Genomic DNA, 25532 nt, shown 5'->3' with positions numbered 1-25532 from the left:
AAATTCATGATTTATGATCGGTATTCTTTTATCATTTAATTTAGTGCTTCTCCCCTTCTAGTCTTTTTGAATGAATGTATATTGCTTTGTCTCACTGATGCTTACTTTTCCTAAACAGTATGTGTTAACATACTATGTGGTAGCTAATTATGCATTCCTCTTTTAAAAGCTTAGAAAAGCTGCTCAACATCATTAGTTATTAGGGGAATATGAATCAAAACCACAATGAGTTACTACTTTATACCCACTAGGGTGGCCATACAATAAGTATTGGCAAGGATGTTGAAAAAGTAGGACCCCGATACATTGCTGGTGAGAATGTAAAATGGTACAGCTGCTTTAGAAAACAGTTTGGTAGACTGGGTGCGGTGGCTTATGCCTGTAATCCCAGCATTTTGGGAGACCAAGGCGGGTGGATCACTTGAGGTCAGGAGTTTGAGACCAGCCTGGCCAACATGGTGAAACTCTGTCTCTAATAAAAATACAAAAATTATCTGGGTATGGTGGTGTGTGCCTATAGCACCAACTACTTGAGAGGCTGAGGCAGGAAAATCACTTGAACCCAGGAGGCGGAGGTTGCAGTGAGCTGAGATCATGCCATTGCACTCCAGCCTGGGTGACACACTGAGACTCTATCTCAAAAAATAAAGTAAAATGAAATAAAATAAAATAGATAAGATAGATAAAGTAAAATAAATAAAATAAAATTTGGTAGTTCCTCAATAAGTTAAGCATAGAGTTACTGTATGACCCAGCAATTCTACTTCTAGGTATAATACCCAAGGGAATTGAAAATGTGTCTACACAAAAACTTACACAAGAATGTTCATAGCAGCATTATTAATAATAGCCAAAAAGTAGAAAAAATCCAAAGGTCTATCGGCTGATGAATGGCTAAAGTATTGGTATGGTCATGCAATGGACTATCACTTGGCAATAAAAAGGAATAAAGCCCTGATACATGTTACATGATGGTTGAACCTTGGAAACATGAAAAGTGAGATAAAAATAAGACACAAAAGACCACATGATATATGATTTGGTTTATATGAAAGGTCCAGAATAGGAAAATCCGTAAAGATAGAAAGTAGATTAGTAGTTGCCAGGGGATGGAGTGGGTTATACAAGGAGTGACTGCTAAGAGGTACAGGGTTTCTTTCAGGCTGATTAAATGCTCTGGAATTAGATAATGACAATAGTTTTGCAATTTTGTGACTATACTATAAACCACTGAATTGTACACTTAAGCGTGAATTTTATGTATGTCGATTATATATCACTTTAAAAAGTATAACAAACAAAACTTATAAAGCAACTTTGATAAGAATATTCTGTGTTACTGGTGTGTATTAGGTTTCAACCCTTCAGAGACCAAGATTCGAACACCTGATGGGAAAGTGTGGCAGGAGGCTGAGTTTCAAAACATGAGTAGAGAACTGTATCGAGATTTAGCACTTCACTTTGCAGGTGAGAATAGAACTTTCTTATGTTTTGAGTGTCATACATGCTCTCTAATTTATAATATTTACATATAAAATTGTCACCAAACTAACAATATTTTCCTTCTCTAACTGCACGGCATACTGAAGTTGTAGTGGTTTGAGGCATAAGGCTCTGTTAGCCTCTAGACTCAGCTCCAGGGTTAAAATTAGCTTACATGGTTAATGAGACAGAAACTAGGCTATGTTTAAACTGAGAGACTTTCAGAGTTTGGACTGCCTGATTTGAAGGAAACATAGCAGAATTTAGTTGAAGTTTACTTCTGCTTAGGCCTCTGAGATCTTCGACGTAGTAATTTGTCAGGCAGCAGATAAGATACTTACATGAGAGCAAGATACCAAAATAAAAATAATTATTATAGGAAGGGAATAAGTTAGGAATTGGAAATAAGAGGAACCCATGGAAGACTGGGAGAGGGTAATAGGAAGGTCATACTAATAATGGTACTACCTACCCAATAGTATGAGCTTGGGCAAGATGCTGAGTGGTCTTTTGTATTTTTTACAGTTGAGGAAATGGAGGCTCAAAGAGTCATTTTCCTAGGGTTGGATAGAGTAGTTAAGAATGGAAGCCAAGATTCGAAACCAACTGTGATTCTAAAGTGTGAGGTCTTTGTAGTAAGCCCTCATAAAGCTTCTACTAATACATTTCTGTGGCATTAAGTGTCCAATCCAGTTTTCTTGCTATTATTATACAACAACACTCAATTCAGAAATTTTTTTCTCATGTGGAAAGGAAGAATAATGTAGTAGTTAAGAGCAAAGATTTTGGAATCAGCTTTCAAGGGTTCCAGTTCTGCCTCTGTCACTTATTAGTTGAGTATATTAGCTGTGTTACATGACTTCTCTTTATTGGTTTTCTCATCTGTAAAATAGGAATAATAACAATATATCTCATAGGATAGTATCATTGTAGACTAGTAGACTATGTCAGAAGACTTTCATATTCTGCATTCTCTCTTGTTATGGTAGATGAACTATGATGTGCCTAGCTAAGACTCACCCATCTGCTTGTGTTTTAGATTCCATTTGCTCTTATGTATTTAAGGATGTTACTTCAGCCCTATTGCCTTTCTTTTGCATCATCAAGTTTTCCCTCTCTACCAGGTCATGCTCATCAACATACTATGTGATAATGTGCTGTTATATCAGTCATCATAAAAGAACCCCTCTTTTGGCCTTACTTTTCTCCAGCTGCTGCCCTGTTTGTTTCTTGTGTTCAGCAAAACTGCGAAAAGTTTCCTTATGCTCATTGTCTTCAATTTGTCTCCTGTCTTTCTCTTAAATCCTTTCTATAGGTGTTTGTTCCTGTTTATCAAGATCATCAGTGACTTCTGCATTGCTAAATGCAATATTTAATACTAATTTGTTATCATGATCTGTCAGCAGCATGATTGATCACTTCTTTGAAACTGTTCACTTGACATCTAGAATACTTTTAAGTATCTGGTTTTCCTCCTAAAGCTAACTATTATTTTTCAGTTGTTTTTCCCTAATCATCAGGATGCCCTGACCTCAGTCCTCAGTGCTTGGGCAGGCAGGCTGGCTGGCTTTCTTTCTTTCTTTCTCCTCTCTCTTTTTTTTAAAATTTCTTTTTTTTTTCTTACCTTCCCCCCTTCCTTTTCTTCCCTTTCTTTCATTTTCTGTCTCTCCAATCTCTCTCCCTCTACTCACTCTATTTTTCTTTCTTTTTTTAAAGCTTGTCTATATGTACACAGGACAAATTAGTCTCAGGTCTTTAAATGTTCCCTGTTACTAGTGATTCCCAGAGTAATGTCTTTGGCCCACACTTGCCCTGTGAATTAACTTATATCCAGCTGCTACTTTCATGTCTCCCTTTGGATGTACAATAGATTTCTCAATCTTAATATATCCAAAATGGAACTAACTAAATAAATGTGGTCATGATATACCCTTTAAACCTGCTACTCTGGTAGTGTCTCCATGTCACTTAATTATATCCCTTTAATTGTTCAGGCCCCCAAATCTTGTCACTCTTGAGTATCACATCCCTGCCTCATATTTTGTATGTAATATTGTCTGAAATATACTTAGAATATAATCACTTTCACTATTTCTATCACCACCACCTAGATTGAGGGCACCATCAGTTTCCTATCTGGATTATTCTGGTAGTCTCCTCACTGGTCTTCCTCTATCTGCTCTTCTTCTAATGAGTCTATTGTCATCATAACTTGCTAAAAATTAATTTAGATCATGTTGCTCCTTTATTCATAATCTCTCAAAACCTTCCATCTCACTCTTAAGTGAAACCTGGAATTCTTACAATGGCCTAAATAGCCCTGCATGATCTGGCCCTTAGTTATGTCTCTGACCCTAGTTCCTACTATTCTTTTCTTTGTTCAGTCCACTCACACTGACCTGCTTGCTGGTTTTTTTTAGATACTAGGTATGGTCCTCCTTTAAGGCCTTTACTTATACTTATTTCCACTCTGTCCAGAATGCAGAACTCTACACATATTTTAAAGTACATTTATTCACATCCATAATTGAGGTTAATTTTTTAAGCTTAACATGTGTAGTCAGTTTATTTCTGCAAGTTGGATTTTTAAAAAATTAGTAATAATGTATGTATAAAATACCTTGACATGTTTTACTAGCATCATCATAAAGCCTTAATTTAAGAATATTTTATTGAGTATTTTGTAAAGTTTTTATATAGAAATTTCTAAATGGAATAGGAATCTGTGAGAGTGCGCACCTCTGAGATTCTATAAAATGCAATGATCCTGACTTGGAAAGAATTTGTGAAACTAAGTAAATTTCTCAAGAGTTTCTTAGAAGAATAAATAAATAACAAAGGATTGGAACCCAATAGTGGAGTAGTGATAATCTTTAGATATTTTCCAACTCCTTTTTTCCATAAAAGGAGTTGATGTCAGTATTATATGGGCCATAGAAATAGCCTCAATGTAGGTTTCTTTTTCCCTTCCTGCAGCATATACTTTACACTGATTTTTCCTGTAGGGGGAGGATAAGTAAGTGAGTGAGAATCATTGTTTTATTTGCTGTAAATGTTTCTGCTTTTCAGATGATATTTCTATAAAGGAGAAACCTGCTGAAAAAAGTAAAGAGAAGAAAGTAGTCAAGCCAGTACGAAAAGTCCAGAAAGTAGCACAGTTATCAAGTACAGAATGCAGAACAGGTTAGTTTTCTCAACATATCCATCCTTTTTTTCTTTTAAATTGATTAATTTTTTCATTATACTTTAAGTTCTGGGATACATGTGCAGAACGTGCAGGTTTGTTACACAGGGTATGCACGTGCCATGGTGGTTTGCTGTACCCATCAACCCATCATCTGCATTAGGTATTTTTCCTAATGCTATCCCTCCCCTGGCCCCCCAGCCCCCGACAGGCCCCGGTGTGTAATGTTCTCCTCCCTGTGTCCATGTGTTCTCATTGTTCAGCTCCCACTTATGAGTGAGAACATGCGGTGTTTGGTTTTCTGTTCCTGTGTTTGTTTGCTGAGAATGATGGTTTCCAGCTTCATCCATGTCCCTGCAAAGGACATGAACTCATCCTTTTTTATGGCTGCATAGTATTCCATGGTATATATGTGCCACATTTTCTTAATCCAGTCTATCATTGATGGACATTTGGGTTGGTTCCAAGTCTTTTCTGTTGTGAATGGTGCTGCAGTAAACATACATGTGCATGTGTCTTTATAGTAGAATGATTTATAATCCTTTGGGTATATACCCAATAATGGGAATGCTGAGTCAAATGGTATTTCTAGTTCTAGATTCTTGAGAAATTGCCACACTGTCTTCCACAATAGTTGAACTAACTTACACTCCCACCAACAGTGTAAAAGCGTTCCTATTCCCCCACATCCTCTCCAACATCTGTTGTTTCCTGAATTTTTAATGATCACCATTCTAACTGGCATGAGATGGTATCTCATTGTGGTTTTGATTTGCATTTCTCTAATGACCAGTGATGATGAGTTTTTTTTCATATGTTTTTGGCTGCATAAATGTTTTCTTTTGAGAAGTGTCTGTTCATATCGTTTGCCCACTTTTTGATGGGGTTGTTTGTTTTTTTCTTGTAAATTTGTTTAAGTTCCTTGTAGATTCTGGATGTTAGCCCTTTGTCAGATGGATAGATTGCAGAAATTTTCTCCCATTCTGTAGGTTGCCTGTTCACTCTGATGATGGTTTCTTTTGCTGTACAGAAGCTCTTTAGTTTAATTAGACCCTATTTGTCAATTTTGGCTTTTGTTGCCATTGCTTTTGGTGTTTTAGTCATGAAGTCTTTGCCCATGCGTGTGTCCTGAATGGTATTGCCTAGGTTTTCTTCTAGGGTTTTTATGGTTTTAGGTCTTACATTTAAGTCTTTAATCCATCTTGAAGTTAAATATTACTGTTACCAAATTTCTCATTGTTTGGCACATATGAAAAATTAATACATTTTATGTATCGTGTGTGTGTGCACGTGTGTGTGTGTGTTAAGGTGTAATTGACATAAACTGCACATATTTAGAATGTATAGTTTGATACATTTTCATATTTTTATACATCCATGAAACCATTTGTTCACCATATGTTCATCAACGTACTGAACACATTGGTCATCCCTCCAGTTTTTTTAATGATTATTTTTAATATAAGTTAACCAGATTAAAGGTAATTTTTAGGTTGTGAAATTTATATACAAGGGGATTGTTTCTGATTGTCACTAAATCCTTTCACTTATTCTCAAAAGATAATAAATGTTGCACATCAGAACTGTGGTGTTCCATCCCATTATTGGTCAGGTGGAATTCTGAATTGATCAAGGATAGAAAGAAGATAATTCTCTAGTTCCATAACATTTTGGCCCTCATCCAGATTGCCCAGATTTATGACTAGCTTTGTTCCTTTGGTAAATGAGCTAATTTTAGTGTGCCTTGGTTTTCCCATATGTAAAATGGGAAAGCAGTAGTATTTATCCTACAGGGGTGTTCTGAGAACTAGGAGTTAATACCCAAAAGCACTCATATGCCTGGCACATGATAAGGACTCAGCTGTTAGCTATGACTCCATTAATAATAGTAATTATTATTTCTGACCATACTGAAAATGGCTATTTAGAATGTCATATTCATCTCAGTGAGTAATTTGGACCAAGAGAATGGAGAAAGTTGGGAACCTGTCACTATCAATTTAGAGACATTCTACATTCATTCATTCATTCATTTATTCTACAAATATTAATATTTTTGAGCATTTGCTGTATGTGAGGTACTGTGCTGTACTAAACTTAGACAATACATTGGTAAGCAAGATGCATCTAGCCGCTGCCTTCATGGAGCTTATAGTCTTGGCAGGAAATAGATATGCGGTTACAATAAAGTATGATGAGTGCTGCGGTAAGAGGTCACAAGATGTTATGAGAACAGCAGGGCAAAACTGACGGGGTGCTGGTTTTCGATCAGGCATCTGTTTTTCTAGTCATACGCTAATCAGTAGAATGGCGGATAACACATTCTGTGACACCCATTGTTAACTTTAGATGTCATAATAGAGTGACACTTGCTACATACAGATAAAAAAATAAAATGTTACAAAAACGTGAGTTATCTGAGCTCACTTGATAACTTGATATCTGATATCTGAGCTCAATTGATAATTGAGTTATCAATTATATTTTATTTTACTTTATTTTTTGAGACAGTCTTGCTCTGTCACTCAAGCTGGTGTACAGTGGCACAGTCTTGGCTCACTGTAATCTCCACCTCCTGGTTCAAATGATTCTCGTGCCTCAGCCTCCCGAGTAGCTGGAATGACAAGCATGTGCCACCATGCCCGGCTAATTTTTGTATTTTTAGTAGAGATGGGGTTTTGCCGTGTTGGCCAGGCTGGTCTTGAACTCCTAGCCTCAAGCAATACGACTGTCTTAGCCTCCCAAAGTGTTAGGATTACAGGCATGAGCCATTGCACCCAGGCAATAATTACATTTTTAAGAAGTATTGTGTTTCATGTGGCATTACATAATACTGTTTTCAGAAGCGTAGTTTGAAATGAAGCACAGGGACCACTAAAACTTATGAACACTGATCTTGAATTGTATTCATCCAGTTTTGTGGTAGGCTAATTCTCATATATGCACTGTGGCAATGAGCTAGATAGAGAGTCATTAAATGTGCTAAAGCTGTATTAATAGTTTATGTAGTGGAAGTCCTTTTTTTTTTTTTTTTTAAACCAGTGACTGTGTGTAACTCTTCCAGAAAGTTAGAATTTAGAAATAATCCCTCAATATTCAGATGCCAACATGTATAAATAACTACCCAGTGTATTCATGGTTGCTTGTTTTTGATTCAGAAAATCAGGCTGAAATTGAAGAGAAGCCTGTTCTCTCATTTTACATAAGAACATAAAGTTTCTTATAAATAGATTGAACAGTATACTTAAAACCCTTTAAATATTTTAGGTCAACTGTATAAGGTTAATAACAAGGTACAAAAACATTTCTAAAGTAAACAGCACACATTAAAACTCACCTTTTTATAATTGATGTTTTTATTAAAATGATACTTCCATTTAAACTTACAAATTAAAGCCCTTTTTAAAGAAACTCTAAATGGAATGTCTTTTATTATAAATACAATAAAATAGCATCACAGACAGCTGGGAAAATAGAAGAAAACAGATAAAACCACAATCCAGACTTAAATAAAGAACAAGTATTACTTTGTATGTTTCCTTACATTCATTTTAAAATTATAATAGTATGTTGTGGTAATCACTGTTTATGTACATTTTTTGGTATATGTAAAATTTCATTGATTTTTGCATCTTCTCAGAGGAACATTTCTATTGTTTCTTATGAAAATTGTGATTTGTAATGGCCACACAATATTCTAATAGAAATAGTAATTATTCACCATTATTCAGTATTTAGTTACTTCTGATAGTATAAAAATGATACAGTCAACATTTTCATTTATTTTTTTCTTTCTTTTAGATTATTTATATTATATACATTTCTGTTTGTTGGATCATTGATCAACGGGAATGAATACTGTTGGGGTCCGTGACACATAATCTCATGTTTGCTTTTTTTTTTTTTTTAAAAGAAACTATATCCACTTATATTTCAGCAAGTAATGTATAGGCAGAATGATTTTATTATAATTTTATCAGCATTGGCTATTAATGTAAAAATGTTTATAATAATTTAATTAGGCTTGAAGTGCTACTATTTCTTCCTCCCTTCCTTTTCTTCCTTCCTTTTTTTTTTTGGAGGCAGGATCTCACTCAGTGTCCCAGGCTGGAGCACAGTGGCATAATCTTAGCTGACTGTATCCTTGAACTCCTGGGTTCAAGCGATCCTCCCACCTCAGCCTCCTCGGTAGCTGTGACTACAGGCACGCATCACTGTACCCAGCTAATTTTTTTTTAATCTTAATTCTTTGTAGAGACAGGATCTTGCTGTGTTTCCCAAGCTGGATTCGAACTCTTGGCCCCAAGCATTTCTCCTACCTCAGCCTCTCAAAGTGCTGGGATTACAGGCATGAGCCACCAGGCCTGACCTCTATTTCTTATCTTATTTTGCATTTAAACACTTTTATTCCATGTTTATTTTTTGTAGTTTCTATTTTGTAAACAGTCTTTTATTTCACTTTTTTTAGTCACTGTCTATTTTGAGATGATTGCTTAATTTTTAATTTCTTACATTCTGAAGCTAATGGATGAAAATCCTTTTTTCTCCTGGTAAACAGTTGTATTTATTGAATCACTTATTTTTTTGAATTTTTATGATGTGAGGACCTTTTAAAATGATTATACTTTTTAAATGTTACTGTTTTGTACATAGAAAAGTGGTGTGTACTTTTGGTATATACCTGTAAAATATAATGTGAAAGTCCCTGTAATACCATCCCCTTCAAAAGTAATCATTGTTAACTCTTTGTTATATGTTTCCTCAAAAGTTTTTACATGTTCTTTGATTAAGTCTTTTTTTTTTTTTAGCAAACGTATTATTTTATCGTGTGCCATGTATGGTGCTAGATATTGGTAAATCAAACACTTGTTGTGTGTTAAGACATATTTTTGTTTTGTCAAATTTGCTGCCTTAGTTCTTTTTTTTGAGATGGTGTTTTGCTCTGTCGCCAGGCTAGAGTGCAGCGGGGTGTGATCTCAGCTCACTGCAACCTCTGCTGCTTGGGTTCAAGCGATTCTCGTGTCTCAGCCTCCTTGGTAACTGGGATTATAGGCACCCTCCACCATGCCTGGCTAATTTTTTGTATCTTTTAGTACAGACAGGGTTTTGCCATGTTGGCGAGGCCGGTCTTGTGCCTTAGTTCTTGAGGTTTAAGAATCATTATTTGGTACTTAACTTCCAAAGCATTTTACATTTATTTCAGATGTGTGGGTAAATCAAGATATAAACAAATGGTTAACTGACTTGGGGAGGTTAGGGTTTAACAATATCATTGTTTGTAAATCTTTTGACCTTGACAGATAAGCATAAGATTAATAATAAAACCTGTATGGTTGAGTAGATATACTTCTTGCAATTAAAATTTACGTTTTAATTTCAGTGCAATGTATTTTTTTAGGTAGTAGTCATCTTATAAGTACATCTTCGTGGCGAGATGGGCAAAAATTAGTAAAGAAGATTCTGGGACCTGCACCCAGAATGGAGCCAAAACAGCGAAGAACAGCATCAAGTGACAGAGGTGGAAGAGAAAGAACTGTTAAATCTGGTAAGTAGTTATAATTAAAATTGTTGAGAAAACAATTAAAAATTGCTATCAAGTACTTAGAGAAGGAAAAAGTACTCTTAAGAATGTGTTAGGACTTTGCTTTATAATTTTGAATGTAGCTCAAAAAAGAAAAAAATGTTCTATTGGGCTTGTTTATGGATAATATCTGCATATAGGTGTTATGTTCATCTTTATGAATAATTTTATGTTGTATTAATTTCATTTAGCTGTCGTGAATATGAAAGCATTATTTTAATGAAATCATATTAGACTTTTAGGGACCTTAGAGAGAATCAAGTCCAACCTGGTTCATCCCAACATATTCAAGCAAACATGTACAAACATTCACAAGGTTAGATTTTTTTATTTGACAGATTAGGGAAACAGGCTCCGAAAGAGAAGTGATTTTTCCCATGGGTTTGTAGTCAGTGGGTGTCAGATTTGGTGGCAGAACTGTTTAGTTTGACCCTCAAGTCCACTGTTTTTCTCCTATCAAAGTTTCTTGAGTGAGCACTATTTCAAATAACTGCTTTTTTCATGAACACTAATTTTGGGAAGTGAAATAAGTACTCATATGCCAGTTTTTCTTTTTAGCAGCCAAATTTGTTTCAATTTAATGTGAACTTCTGGAATGGATTCAGTAAGATGCAGTTGCAACTATAATTTGGCACATAGAAGTCAATACTTTGTATTTGGGCCTCTTCACTTTTATCTAGCTTGTAAATACGCTCATGTGTATTCTCAGTCTAAAGCCATGTTACCAGATATTTTGATGATAACATGATTTTTTTTCCTGAATATTTTAAGTTTTTCCATCCTTCACTGGAGAGTTGTAGAGGCTTAACATTTATTCAACAAATATTTACTGAGTGCCCACTACATAGTAGGCACTGCTGTAATCTCTTGGGCTTCAAAATAAGCAAAATAGACCCAATCCCTGGCTCTGTAGAAGCAGCATTCTAGTAAAAGGAATCATTATATTCTTCATGTTTCTTGCTAAACTTTGCCCATTTTCTCTGGAAATAGGGTAAAATACACACAATTTTAAGAATATTTGAGCATTTGTTATATAGATGTTTAAAAATGTAAATGTGATCAGATGAGAGACTAATGCTAATCTTTTCCTTATATCAACGAGAAATATAAAGTTTCAGAAATCCTTTGATAAACTTGTCTGAACATAGTGCCATTTCATGTAATTATGAAATGGGTCAGTGTTGTAGAATTTTCAGAAAAACTAATATTTTCAGTGCCATTATTATTTGGCATATGCAGTCTAGTCTTTGCAAAGCTTTAAAAAATACATTTTTTAGGATTATTAAGACATTTCCATTTCCTTGCTTCTCATTGGGATGCCTTCCACTAAAAAGACTGTTGACGTTTTTAACAGCCTTTTGAGAGAAATAGTAACATTAAATATGTATATGAGAGAGAAATCGAAATGCTAAATATTAATAACAACCATAAGAGCTATCCTTTTTTTCCAGAAATATTTCAAACTGTATTTAAAAACAAACCAAGGAAATACAGTTTTCCGGAAGACTGAGATTCTTTTACTGCTAAAAAGGGAAGCTTTTCTTTCCTTTTATAATGTTCTTCAGAAGACTATAGGATATTTTAATTTGAGTTTAAGTTAAAATGAAATTCTCTAATTTTCTTGTTAATGCAGTTAAATCTTAGGAATGAGTATAGAATTTCAGTATATCACTAACAGTTCATACTTTGCAGGGGGTCACATTGGAAGAGCAGAATCTGATCCCAGGTTGGACGTTTTACATAGACATCTTCAACGAAACTCAGAACGTTCGAGAAGTAAATCTCGGTCTGAAAATAATATAAAGAAACTAGCTTCATCTCTTCCAGATAATAAGCAGGAGGAAAATACTGCCTTAAATAAGGACTTTTTACCTGTTGAAATTCGTGGCATTCTTGATGACCTACAGCTAGATTCTACAGCTCACACTGCAAAGCAAGATACTGGAGACTTACAGAATCAGAAGTCATCAGCACCAATACACGCTCCTAGGAGTCACAGCCCAGTAAAAAGAAAACCTGACAAAATAACAGCTAATGAGGATCCCCCTGTTATTTCTAAAAGGCGCCACTATGACACAGACGAGGTACGACAGTACATTGTTAGGCAGCAAGAGGAAAGGAAGAGAAAGCAAAATGAAGAGAAGAAGGCTCAAAAGGAGGCTACAGAACAGAAAAACAAACGATTACAAGAGCTCTACCGGAAGCAGAAAGAAGCCTTTACTAAAGTAAAAAATGTGCCTCCTTCTGAGCCATCAGCAACTAGGCGACTACAGGAGACTTACTCCAAATTGCTACTAGAAAAGACCTTGCTTGAAGAGCCATCTCATCAACATGTTACGCAGGAAACACAGGTAATAGTAGTGACATATATAAAGGAGAGTCATTCATGGTTAGGAAATGCTTATTTGCTATACTATTTAAACATTACCCATCATTCCTAGTATGCTCAGATAATACTAATAAAAATCGTGGCCTTCATGAAGTGTATTAAATATGGGGAGTAATGTGATAAATGTGATGGAAAATAAAAGCTGAAATAAGAATTTCCTACAGTGATTGTGACTGATTTATTTTCCTCTCATCATTGCTATTAGTTAAATCCCTGCATAGTTTTCATTGTAATACTGAACAAATACAGTTGACCCTTGAACAATGTGGGGATTGGGGTGCCAACCCCTTCGCAGTTGAAAATCCACTTGTAACTTTTGATTTTCCAAAAACTAATTAACTAATAGCCAACTGTTGACCGGAAGCCTTATAACATAATGTTGATTAACACATATTTTATATGTTGTCTATATTATGCACTGTATTCTTGCAGTGAAATACACTAAAGAAAATGTTATTAAGAAAATCATAAGGAAGAGAAAATATATTGACTATTCATTAAGTGGAAATGGATCATCAAGGTCTTTATCCTCGTCATCTTCATGTTGAATAGGCTGAGAGGAGGAGGAAGAGGAGGAGTTGGTCTTGCTGTCTCAAGGGTGGCAGAGGCAAAAGAGGTAGAGGTGGAAGTGGAGGTAGGAGGTGTGCACCACCATGCCTGGGAAATTGTTTATTTTTTGTAGAGACAGGGTCGCACTGTGTTGCCCATGCTGGTCTTGAACACCTGGACTCAAGTGATCCTCCCACTTCAGCCTCCCAAAGAGCGTGGCTCCTTGTTGGATTTTAGATGGCGTTTAGCTATTAGTAACGTTTGTTTTTAAGACAAAATCAATTTTTGGTTTTGAGAAAAAAACTCGTACAGTTTATGATCTTTGTAGAGCTGAAGTGACTTAATGTTTATCTTAGGTGCTACCTGAATATATCTTTGTGATAGAACTCATATAAATTTGATGTCCTTTTCTCCTAGGCCAAACCAGGGTATCAGCCATCTGGAGAATCTGACAAAGAAAACAAAATACAGGAACGTCCCCCAAGTGCATCTTCCAGTAGTGACCTGTCTCTCTCGGAACCTCCACAGCCTCTTGCAAGGTAAAAAGGGAAGAATGAAAGATGATTAAGATTCTTTCTTTTCATGAAATTTAGTGGAGTGGTCTGTGTTCAGTGAATTTTGTTGACCTTTGTGAATAAGAGAGCAGAGAGGTTTATTTAGAAATTGGTTCATATCTTCTGAAATTTAAGCATAGTGCACATCTGTACTTACTGTATGCCCTAGGCCAATTGTTCAAATTTTACCTTTTAATGTAGATGTCAGTTTCTTTTTTAGCTGGAAGCACTCTTGCCTTTACAATAAAAGTGTGTTGGATGAATGAATGACCGTGAAATTTTAAAGTGTTTGTGGTTAATAATTTTCAGACAGGATTTCTGTATCCACTGCTATTTAAGATTTCTTCTTATGTGTAAGAACAATTTATCCATTGTACTTTCAAGAGCTACCTTTGGATACGCTTGTGAACCTACTAATAAGGACTAGGGAGGGATCTGATTTGATTTCAGATAGTCAACAGACTATTTTACCTTAAATTTTCTTAAGAAATTTTTTTTTGCTGTAATATATTGTTTACAATAAAGTAAACAAAAAAACTGGAAGTAAAGGTGATGTTTAGATTACGTGGTTATAAATTATACTTTGTAATAATAACCATTTTGGAAAAGGAAAGATTTTGAAATTCTTTGAGAATGTGTAAATAGAAATCAAAATCACTATCCATTGGGTTATGGGTTTTTTTGGAGACAGGGTTTCACTCTCTTGCCCAGATTGGAGTGCAGTGGCCAATCTTGGTTCACTGCAACCTCTGCCTCCCACACTCAAGCGATTCTTTTGTCTCAACCTCCTGCATAGCTGGGATTACAGGCATGTGCCATTACCACCTGGCTAATTTTGTGTTTTTAGTAGAGACGGCGTTTCACCATCTTGGCCAGGCTGGTCTTAAACTCCTGACCTCAAGTGATCCACCCACCTCAGCCTCCCAAAGTGCTGGGATTACAGGCGTGAGCCATTGCACCTGGCCCGCATAGTCCTTTTTTTACCCCATTGTCCCTAGAATAATACTGTCAATAAAAATAGCTAACATTTATTAGTGTTTCTTAGGTTCCAGGCAATGATCTAAGTGCTTTGCATATATTATCTTATTTAACCCTTGTAATTCCTTGAGTTAGGTACTGTTGTTATTCCTGTTTTACAGAAGAGGTAATTGAGGCCTAAAGAGCCTTCTCAAAGGTCAAAACATTAATGATAGAGATAGGCTTTAATTTAGCCAGTGTGACTGTAGAAGCCTGTGCTTTAACAACTCTATATACTACTCCCCAAAAGTGAAATATTTCATATGCTTTGCTTAAGGTTCTAAATACATTTCAAACTTTAAGTATAAATAACACTTTTGTTTTGAATTTGAATGCTTTTATTTATTTATTTACTTATTTTTCTAAGTGTCATCTCTGGAGAGGATTGAATGCTTTTAGATAGGTGATACTTTCTAGTTCACCTCAGTCCTATTATTGTTGTCAGACATACCCTGCTATATTAATGTCTCCAATTTTTACCTTTCTCTGAATTTCCTTCTAATTTTAAATAAGTTATCCAATATTAAAAGCAAACCAAACACAAACAAATCTAGTATTAGACCATACTACCTTGTATCAGCTCCTCGCTTTTCTTTTAATATCCAACTTCTTTGACTCGTGATGTCTAACTTATTGTGTCCACTTTCTTGCTACCCAATTCCTGAGCTCCCCCATTCCGTTAGCAGTTTTAGCATAACTTTATGTTTAAAAGCATGCTACTTTTTGCTTAAAATTTGGCATTTTTCCTTGCTCTTCATATCCTATTGTGTTAGCTACCTGGAAAACTCCAGATTCCATATCTGACCTTGAAAACTGAAGATCCAACTTAACAGTCACTTTCCTTGGCTAGCAGAGTTAATTACTTCTTCATCTATACCCTACTGAACTTTTAAAATCTTTGTTTTAGTATTTGTGATGTCTTATTTTAGCTGTTTGTTTATTAGTCTGTCATCCCTGCTAGATCTTGAGATCCTAAAGTGTAAGAATTAAGCCTTTTGGCCGGGCGCGGTGGCTCAAGCCTGTAATCCCAGCACTTTGGGAGGCCGAGATGAGTGGATCACGAGATCAGGAGATCGAGACCATCCTGGCGAACACGGTGAAACCCCGTCTCTACTAAAAAGTACAAAAAAACTAGCCGGGCAAGGTGGCGGGCGCCTGTAGTCCCAGCTACTCGGGAGGCTGAGGCAGGAGAATGGCGTAAACCCGGGAGGCGGAGCTTGCAGTGAGCTGAAATCCGGCCACTGCACTCCAGCCTACGCGACAGAGCGAGACTCTGTCTTAAAAAAAAAAAAAAAAAAAAAAAAAAGAAGCCTTTTTACTTGTTTTTAATTTGGAGACAGGGTCTTGCTTTTTCACACAGGCTGGAGTGCAGTGGCATGATCATAGCTCACTGCAGCCTCAACCTCTTGGATTCAAGTGATCCTCCCACCTCAGCCTCCCAAGTAGCTGTGACTGTAGGCATGCACCGCCATGCCTGGCTAATTTTTATTTTATTTTTTTGGAGATGAGGAGCTTGCTATGTTGCCCAGACTGGTCTTGAACTTCTGGCCTCAAGTGATTGATTCTTCTGCCTCAGCCTCCCAAGTAGGTAGAATTACAGGTGTGAGCTACCATGCCCAGCTCAGGATTAACTGGATTAAGTATATCCATTTTGTCTCCTGTTTCTCTACCATCAACATAGCACCTGCTGTAAAATTGGCATTCTAAATACTTGAATTTAAAGCTCTTGGATTTTTATTCATCAGTATCTTTTATATTATAACTTCCTTTGTATTCCCATTACTACCAGCTTAGTTTAGGCCCCAGTAACCTCATGCTTTGCATTTGTAATAGCCTATATTCTAAGGCATAGAATCTGTACTCTAGTCTTTCTTCCTTCATTCTAATGACATGCTTTTCAACTTCTTATTGTCCTGGTTACCCCCCTTCAGATTACTTATTTTAATCCAGTTGCAGAACTTTACATTTATCAGTATTAGTTTGGTTTAAGATTGCAGCCTATAAAAATAAATTTGTCTCATAATTTGGTCATTTGTTGGGTCAGCCATGCCTCCCAGCTTTCTGTCATCTGCAAGTTTGATAAGCATACCTTTATGTCATCATCCTAAAATAATGGACAAGACCAAGGACAAAGCCTCATGTTGTTGTCCTTTTTTTTTTTTTTTTTTTTTTTTGAGACAGAGTCTTAACTGTATCTCCCAGCTGGAGTGCAGTGGCACGATCTCGGGCACTGCATCCTCCACCTCTCGCGTTCAAGTGATACTTGTGCCTTAACCTCCCAAGTAGCTGGGACTACAGGCACATGCCACTATGCCCAGCTAATTTTTTTGTATTTGTAATAGAGATGGGGTTTTGCCATTTTGCCCAGGCTGATCTCAAACTCTTGGCCTCAAGTCATCTGCCTGCTTCAGCCTTCCAAAGTGCTGGGGTTACGGCATCAGCCACTGTTCCTGGCCTGTTCCTCTAAGGGTCTTCTTAATAGTTGACGTCATCCTGTAATCTCTCTGTAGTATCCCTTAATATAGAGGAAGTCTATGGTCTAGAGATAGAGGTAAATACACATAATGTTGTTTAGGACATCTTTATTCTGTTTCTATACTTAATGGATACCCTACCCTGTATATTTATATTTATAGTTGCATATTTATAGTTGGCACTCACAGTTTTGCATTTAATTGTTTCACATTCATTAATTTTTCACAAGTATTAGTAGGTTATAATAACCGCCCTGTTTAGCATGTACATTGTTAAACGTAAGTGTTCAGCATATAGTAAATATTTGTTGATTAGAATAATCTATATCATGTCTGCGTTAATATTTAGCAATTTTAAGCATTTCTCTTTTATGTAATGTTATTTTAAAAACTATAATCAGTATTGTAAGGAATTTTGTTTATAGAATTTTAACGATCTTATTGCCTTCTTTTAAATACTTTTTTTAAAAATATGGCATCTTAGTTGAAAAAAGCAGTTTGCAAAACAGTATATATGGTAAAATCCCATTTTTGTACAAACAATACCACCAAAACATAATGTACATATAGAAAAATGTTTGGAAGGATATAATTCTAAATGAAATATTAACAGTGCCTCTTTTTTATTGTTTTGCTGAATGATCTTTATCTTTTTTCTGTTTTTTATCTGTCCTTATTTTGTTGCAGTGCATATTCACTACTCTTATAATCAGACAAAAACAAAACTTTTTTTAAATGATGGTTTAGTTAGCTAACATATTGTGACTTTCATTTCCAGGAAAGACTTGATGGAATCTACATGGATGCAGCCTGACAGATTGAGCCCACAAGTTCACCATTCTCAACCACAGCCTTTTGCTGCAACAGCTGGAAGTTTACTCTCCCATCTCTTGAGTCTAGAGCATGTAGGAATTTTGCATAAGGATTTTGAGTCTATTTTACCAACCAGAAAGAATCATAATATGGCTTCAAGGCCATTAACTTTTACACCTCAACCATATGTGACCTCACCAGCTACTTATACAGATGCCTTGTTAAAACCTAGTGCCAGTCAATATAAGAGTAAACTGGATCGTATTGAAGCCTTGAAAGCAACAGCTGCTTCTTTGTCCAGCAGAATTGAAAGTGAAGCCAAGAAATTAGCTGGGGCCAACATTAACTATGGGTCAGCATGGAACACTGAGTATGATGTGCAGCAGGCACCTCAAGAAGATGGACCTTGGACCAAGGCTGTAACTCCACCTGTGAAAGATGATACTGAAGATGTTTTCTCTGCCAGAATTCAGAAGATGCTGGGAACCTGTGTGTCTCATGCAACTTTTGATGATGATCTTCCTGGTGTAGGCAATCTCAGTGAATTTAAAAAGCTTCCTGAGATGATAAGACCTCAGAGTGCCATATCAAGCTTTAGAGTGAGATCCCCTGGTCCCAGACCAGAAGGGCTACTGGCACAGTTATGTAAAAGGCAGACTGACTCTTCTAGCTCTGATATGCAAGCCTGTTCTCAAGACAAAGCCAAAATATCTCTTGGTTCCAGCATAGATTCAGTCAGTGAAGGGCCTCTTCTTAGTGAGGGGAGTCTCTCCGAAGAAGAGGGAGACCAGCATGGACAGCCCCTTTTGAAAGTAGCAGAAATTTTAAAAGAAAAGGAATTTTGTGCTGGAGAAAGAAATAGTCATGAACCCATCAAAGAGTTTCAGAAAGAAGCTGAAAAATTCTTGCCACTTTTTGGGCACGTAGGTGGGACACAAAGCAAAGGGCCATGGGAAGAATTGGCAAAGGGAAGCCCACATAGCGTCATTAATATTTTTACAAAATCCTATCAGTTATATGGAAAAGGTGAGAAAAATAAGTATAACTTGTACTGTTTGTATATTAAGATGAATTATAATTTCTGTACAAGATATATACTTTAGTACACATTTTTCATTGAGTGGATAATGGAGACATTATTGTCCATATTAGTCATCTTCTAAATTTCCTGCAAGCCTCAAATAGAGTATTAGTAATTGAATCTTTAAGATTTCATTTAAAAATTGTTATTGTCATAAAATAATAGTTGACTGGTAGTTGTAGAAATTTTTATCTAGTTCAGAGAAATTCATAGATGATGTTCAGGATTGGATATATATCACATATATACTACATTTTCTGTGACCATAGTTATGTACTTCTATAGAAACTAAGTATAAGCTGGGCACGGTGGCTCACACCTGTAATCCCAGGACTTTCAGAGTCCAAGACAGGCGGATCACTTGAGGTTAGGAGTTCAAGACCAGCCTGGCCAACATGGTGAAACCCCGCCTCTACTAACAATACAAAAAAAATTTAGCTGGATGTGGTGGTATGCACCTGTAACCCCAGCTACTCGGGAGGCTGAGGCATGAGAACCGCTTGAACCTGGGAGGCAGACATTGCAGTGAGCTGAGATCATGCCACTGCACTCCAGCCTGGGCAACAGAGCGAGACTCCATCTCAAAAAAAAAAAAAAAAAAAAAAACTAAGTATGTTTCTTACCACAGTGGTGATTTGTGAATTCTTGGGAATATAGCAATCAAGAATTGAGAGGGATAACTGTAGTAACATTTATTTCTAATATGAAAACAACTGTGTTAATGTTTGTTAAAACTAGTTTGAATAGCAATCAGACTTTGAACAGTAACGTAGCTATATATTTGATTCCTGAAACAATGACTTCTAACATTCCCTTCTTATCCCTGAAATCCTGTAACACGGCTTTCCTTTTCTATGATGGACTCAATTCCCTCAAGTCCCTTTCTCTATCCTTCCTGCTATATTTGGAATCTGCCCATTTTATAGTAACATTATCTTAGAATTTCCGGATCGGAGATTTCCCCTCTATATAGTGAATGTATTTCATCTGTTCCTCTTATGCTCAACTGGGTATCACATTGCTTTTTCCTAGAATTCATATTTAGGTATTTCTTAATGGTCTTGTATAGACCTTCATATGCTATTGCTTTCTTTTGTTTTGCCACATTTCTATTAGTGGTAATTTTAAATTTGTTTTGATTTGAAAGTTATTTTGATTTCTTTTGATGAAAGTAAAGTGCTTAAATCAACATCTTTTTTTATAAGAAAATTGTTTCTTAAATTCTATTAAATGTTCATTAAGATTTTATAGTTAAACTAAAATATTTAGAGATGAAATGAGAATGAAATGTTATCTGCAATTTGCTTTAAAATAGTCTGGGGGGTGGTAGATAAAGGTAGTAGGAGGTTTATTTGAAACTAGATTGCTGATGTATTGGTCATTGTTGAAGCTAGATGATGAATACTTCGGTTTCATTATACTAATCTCCCTGTTTTTATGTATGTTTTAAATTTTCCTAATAAAAAGCTTTAAAAAAGTATCGTTGGATATAAAGGTAAATAGAAAAGAAGCACTATTAAAGGAAACTAAAATGTCCCTAAGCCCCATATTGCTAATCTCCATGAATGGGATGCTTTTCTTACAGTTTCTTGATTTTCATTTTTAACCATGTTTCAATTATTACTTTTGTCAGGGTTTGAAGACAAGTTGGACAGAGGAACATCAACATTACGGCCTTTGAATGCCACCACAACTCCTCTAAGCAGTGTTTCATATGAAGATGATTTTGTCTCCTCTCCAGGGAGTGGTACTTTGACAGAAAAAAAGTCAACTCTTGAACCTCAGTAAGAAAATATTGGCAATATGGAATAAACTCTGAAGAGTGAGAAAATGTACAAATGAGAACTCTGGTCTGAATATTAGCAAAGTTTTGCTTGTTTAAAGATACATATAGAGGCTGCACATCGTAGTGGAAATCCCAGGGCATGGGGCTCTGGATCCAGACTGCCTTTGTTTTAAATCCAGGCTCTCCTGATTATTAGTTGTTTGTATTTATGCACATTTCTTAGCCATCCTATGCTTCTGCTTCCTTCTCTGTGAAATGGGGACATTAATAGTACCTGCCTGCCTCATAGAGTTGTTATGAGTATTAAATGAAATATAGTGAGGCTGAGGCACGAAAATTGATTGAACCCCTGGGAGTTGGAAGTTGCAGTGAGCCGAGATTGCACCACTGCACTCCAGCCTGGGTGACAAAACTAGACCCTATCTCAAAAAAAGAAAGAAAAAAGTAAATCACATACTTAGAACAGGACCTGGCACATAGTAAGCAGAGTATAGGTTATAAAGTCAGTCCATGAATTCCCAGTAGAGTATTGGAGTATTGGGAAATTAGTCCATGGTATACTAACATAAAAAGCTTGAGAAATGGTTTTCTGTGATAGAATTGAGGAAGATCAGATAGATACGTGACTCCATGGTTCCAAATAATAAGTAATTTTCTTTATAATCAAGAAAACATTGAAAAATTTGCAAAGCTTTGAAAAACAATAATTATAATGATTATAACATCTGATAATTATTGAGCACTTAGTGTGCAAGACACTGAAAAGACTGAGACTTTACCTATATTAACTCATTTTTATAATAGCCTGATGTGGAAAGTATTGTTGTTACCATTTCTGTTTTAGAGAGCAAACTGAAGCAGAGGTTAAATTACTTGTACATAGTCACATAGTAAGTGAATCAGACTTTGTTGGAGAGAATTTTCTCCCTGTATTTTGCTACCGTATACATTTATCTGTAATTATTTATACTTAATATCATCTTTTTCAAATATTACAAATTGTAATCCATGTAAAATTATTAGGTAATCTTATAAAAATTAGTTAAATGTAATTAGATTAGTAGGAATAGGTATGAAAATTATATGAGAAAAAGCATAGTTTTAAGTTTTGAGCTCTAAAGAAAATATCAAATTTTTAAATAAAAACTTTCAATGATTTAATTATGGTAACATTTAATATCACCAATCAATATGATTTGATGCATTTTATTTCCAGGTAGAGGAAGAACATGTTAAGTTATTGTTCTCCATAAGATTATAAGAGGAGAAATAGTTATAATATATAAATTATAAATTTGAATAGAAATTGAGGCCATTCCAGTATTCAACATTATATACTTTTCTCTGAATATTAGTTTTTATTGGTTTCACTTACCTGAGATTTTTCTTAGTAACAAGTTGAACCATAGGGAACAATCCAGGTTGATGGTGGTTAAAAAAATCAATAATAAAGTGGAAGCCATCTTTGATTGTAGTTATATTCTCCTAGTGATTAAATAGATTTTTAAAATATCTTTAATTTAGCTGTGTTGTAAGACTTTTCTTTCTAGAACTACTATTATTTATTCTTTGGCAGTAGCACTTTAGGCCCTCAGGAGGACCATTCTAACAGAAAGTCTGCCTATGATCCTTCCTCTGTGGATGTTACCTCCCAGCATTCATCAGGAGCCCAGTCTGCTGCATCGTCTCGTTCATCTACTTCTTCTAAAGGAAAGAAAGGAAAAAAGGAAAAGACAGAATGTAAGTGGAATTCCACATGGTAACTTTTTTTCTTACCAATGATTTTGTTGTAGTAATCTAAAGTTGTGATTTTATCCCATAAGAAGTTAGAATTTCTTACAGTAATTAACTTTCATATTTATCATTATAGTAATACCTTTTGATATATAACATTATGAATCTTTTCCGTAATACAAAAGGAGTACATTTGCAGTGATAAAGAATTAAAAATTAGAGATAAACACTCTTCAAGGAAAGACAAATTTCCTTTGAGCCTTCTGTTCAGAGATTAACTACTATTAACATTTTTGATGTATACATAAAATTATACACACACGACTTTATTTTAAAAACAAATGTAAATAATTGCTTTGCAGTTGGGTTTTTAAAAAAACTTAATAGTATATACATCTCTGAGTATCATTAAATATAATACCCAGATTTCCTTATCTATAAGGTAGAGATAATAGATACTTTATATGGTAATTTTCAAGCTCATATGAAGTTAAGGGAGATAATGTGTACATTCTGGTACCCAGCACTGTAGCTGATTCATTGGCGTTCAGTAAATATTTTTGAGTGATTGAGATACCCTTCAATGTCCTAATTTCTACTCTTGGCTTAAATTTGCTCCATAGGCCTACGGAGACGGATAATCACTGTATAAAGTGATTAGGCAAAGGCTTTGTAAACTCACAGGATGGTGTCTAGCTATGGGAATGATTTTGCTTCTTGCTTCCAAAGATGTTTTTGCTGGAAGCTGTCATTCTCAGCAGACTAACACAGGAACAGAAAACCAAACACTGTGTGTTCTCATTCATAAGTGGGAGTTGAACAATGCAAACACACAGACACGGGGAAGGGATCATCACACACTGGAACCTGTCGGGGTCGGGGGGCAAGGGAAGGGAGAGCATTAGGACAAATACCTAGTGCATGTGGGGCTTAAAACCTAGATGATGGGTTGATAGGTGTAGCAAACCACCATGGCACATGTATACCTCTGTAACAAACCTGCATGTTCTGCACAAGTATCCCAGAACATAAAATAAAAAATAAATACATAAAATAAATCCTGCTTGTTCAGCTAAAAGGCTTCAGGGGGTGGAAGGAACAGGAATAGGAGGAAGACATCAATAAATATAGAAACCTATATTTTAAAAGTAAATCACCTCTAGTTCTTCCTCTTAGAGATAACGGATGTTAACATTTAAACCAGCCTGGCCAATATGGTGAAACCCTGTCTCTAAAGGTACAAAAATTAGCCAGGCATGATGGTGGGTGTCTATAATCCCAGCTACTCGGGAGGCTGAGGCGGGAGGATCGCTTGAACCCAGGAGGCAGAGGTTGCAGTGAGCTGAGATTGCACCATTGCACTCCAGCCTGAGCGAGACTCTGTCTCAAAAAAAAAAGTATTTTATTTATTTATTTCATTTTATCTTATTTATTTTGCAGAGACGAGGGCCTCACTTTGTTGCCCAGGCTGGTCTCAAACTCCTGGGCTCAAGCGATCCTTCTGCCTCAGCCTCCCAAAGTGTTGTGATTATAGGCATGAGCCACTGCCCTCTGCCTATTTTAATTGTGGTAAAATATACATAACATGAAATTTATCATTTTAACCATTTTCAAATACACAGTTCAGTGACATTAAGTACATGCACATTATTGTTGCAAGCATCATCACTGTCTCTCCAGAAATTTTTCGTATTCCCCTGCTGAACTCTGTATCCAGAAAATAATAACTCCATTCCTCTGTTCCTCAGCCGCTGGTAACCACTCTTGTGTTTTCTGTCCCTATGAATTTGACTACTCTAGGTACTTCATATAAGTGGAATAATACAGTATTTGTCTTTTTTATCTGGCTTATTTCACTTAGCATAATATCTGACTCACCGTTCATCTATGTACAGCATGTATCAGAATTTATTTTTATTGCTGAATAATATTCCATGCTGTGTATAGGCCATATTTTGTTTGTCCATTAATCTGTTGATGGACATTTTGGTATTTTCCACCTTTTAGCTATTGTGAATGATGTTGCTGTGAACACTGGTGTACCAATACCCTATTTGAATCCCTGCTTTAACCCAGATACAGAACTGCTAGATCAAATGGTAATGCCATGTTTAATTTTTTGAGGAACTGCCATAATGTTTTCTATAGCAGCTGTACCATTTTACATTCCCACCAGCAATACACAGGGTTCTATTTTGTCTACATTTATGCCAACACTTCATATTTTCTGCTTTTTTGTTAATAGGACATCCTAATGGGTGTGAAATGTTAACATTTTTAGTAAGTGTCCTTCCAGACAATTTGTAGGCACACACAAATAGGAAATTTTATGTGTATGGGATCACATTTTACATGCAATTTTATTCTGTCTATAGGGTGTGGGTATCTTTTTTTGTCAGTAAATATGGATTACTATTTGTAAGGATTACCCACTAAACAAACTCTGGACCCATTAAGTAACAGAATACTATTCTGTTTTTGCTTTTTTGTTTTGTTTTTTGAGATAGGGTCTCACTCTGTCACCCAGGCTGGAGTACAGTGGTGTGATCACAGCTTATGGCTCGCCGTAGCCTCAACATCCCTGGGCTCCATCAATCCTTCCACCTCAGCCTCCCAAGTAGCTGGGATTACAGGCACATACCACCCCACGTGGCTAATTTTTCCTTTTTTTTTGTAGCGACGGCTTCTGCCATATTATCAGGGCTGGTCTCAAACTCCTGGGCTTAAGCAATCCATCTGTTTTAGCTTCCCAGACTGCTGGGATTATAGGCGTGAGCCACTGCACCTGGCTTGTTATTTGAATATATTATAATTAATTTAACTGTTTTCCCATTGCTGGATATTTAGGTTATTTTCTTTTTTCTTCTATTATAAATACTACTGCATTG

The 25532-nt window shown here is 35.9% G+C and overlaps 1 protein-coding gene across 6 annotated transcripts in view; it reads left to right on the top strand.

Moving 5' to 3' along the window:
* Positions 1 to 25532, top strand: part of CEP350 (centrosomal protein 350) — a 157875-nt gene that overhangs the window by 45617 nt on the left and 86726 nt on the right. For all 6 annotated transcript variants that reach the window (XM_073011726.1, XM_073011725.1, XM_073011724.1 and 3 more), the window contains 8 exons: positions 1354 to 1467; positions 4552 to 4665; positions 10065 to 10211; positions 11940 to 12598; positions 13603 to 13724; positions 18009 to 19069; positions 20758 to 20908; positions 22487 to 22650. In XM_073011726.1, coding sequence (XP_072867827.1) covers positions 1354 to 1467; positions 4552 to 4665; positions 10065 to 10211; positions 11940 to 12598; positions 13603 to 13724; positions 18009 to 19069; positions 20758 to 20908; positions 22487 to 22650 — 2532 coding nt within the window. The remainder of the gene's footprint in view (positions 1 to 1353; positions 1468 to 4551; positions 4666 to 10064; positions 10212 to 11939; positions 12599 to 13602; positions 13725 to 18008; positions 19070 to 20757; positions 20909 to 22486; positions 22651 to 25532) is intronic.

This window comes from Chlorocebus sabaeus, chromosome 25, assembly GCF_047675955.1.
Source record: "Chlorocebus sabaeus isolate Y175 chromosome 25, mChlSab1.0.hap1, whole genome shotgun sequence".
Taxonomy (NCBI): domain Eukaryota; kingdom Metazoa; phylum Chordata; class Mammalia; order Primates; family Cercopithecidae; genus Chlorocebus; species Chlorocebus sabaeus.
The sequence above is the reverse complement of the archived record's forward strand: the minus strand, read 5'-3'. Positions and strand labels throughout refer to the sequence as shown.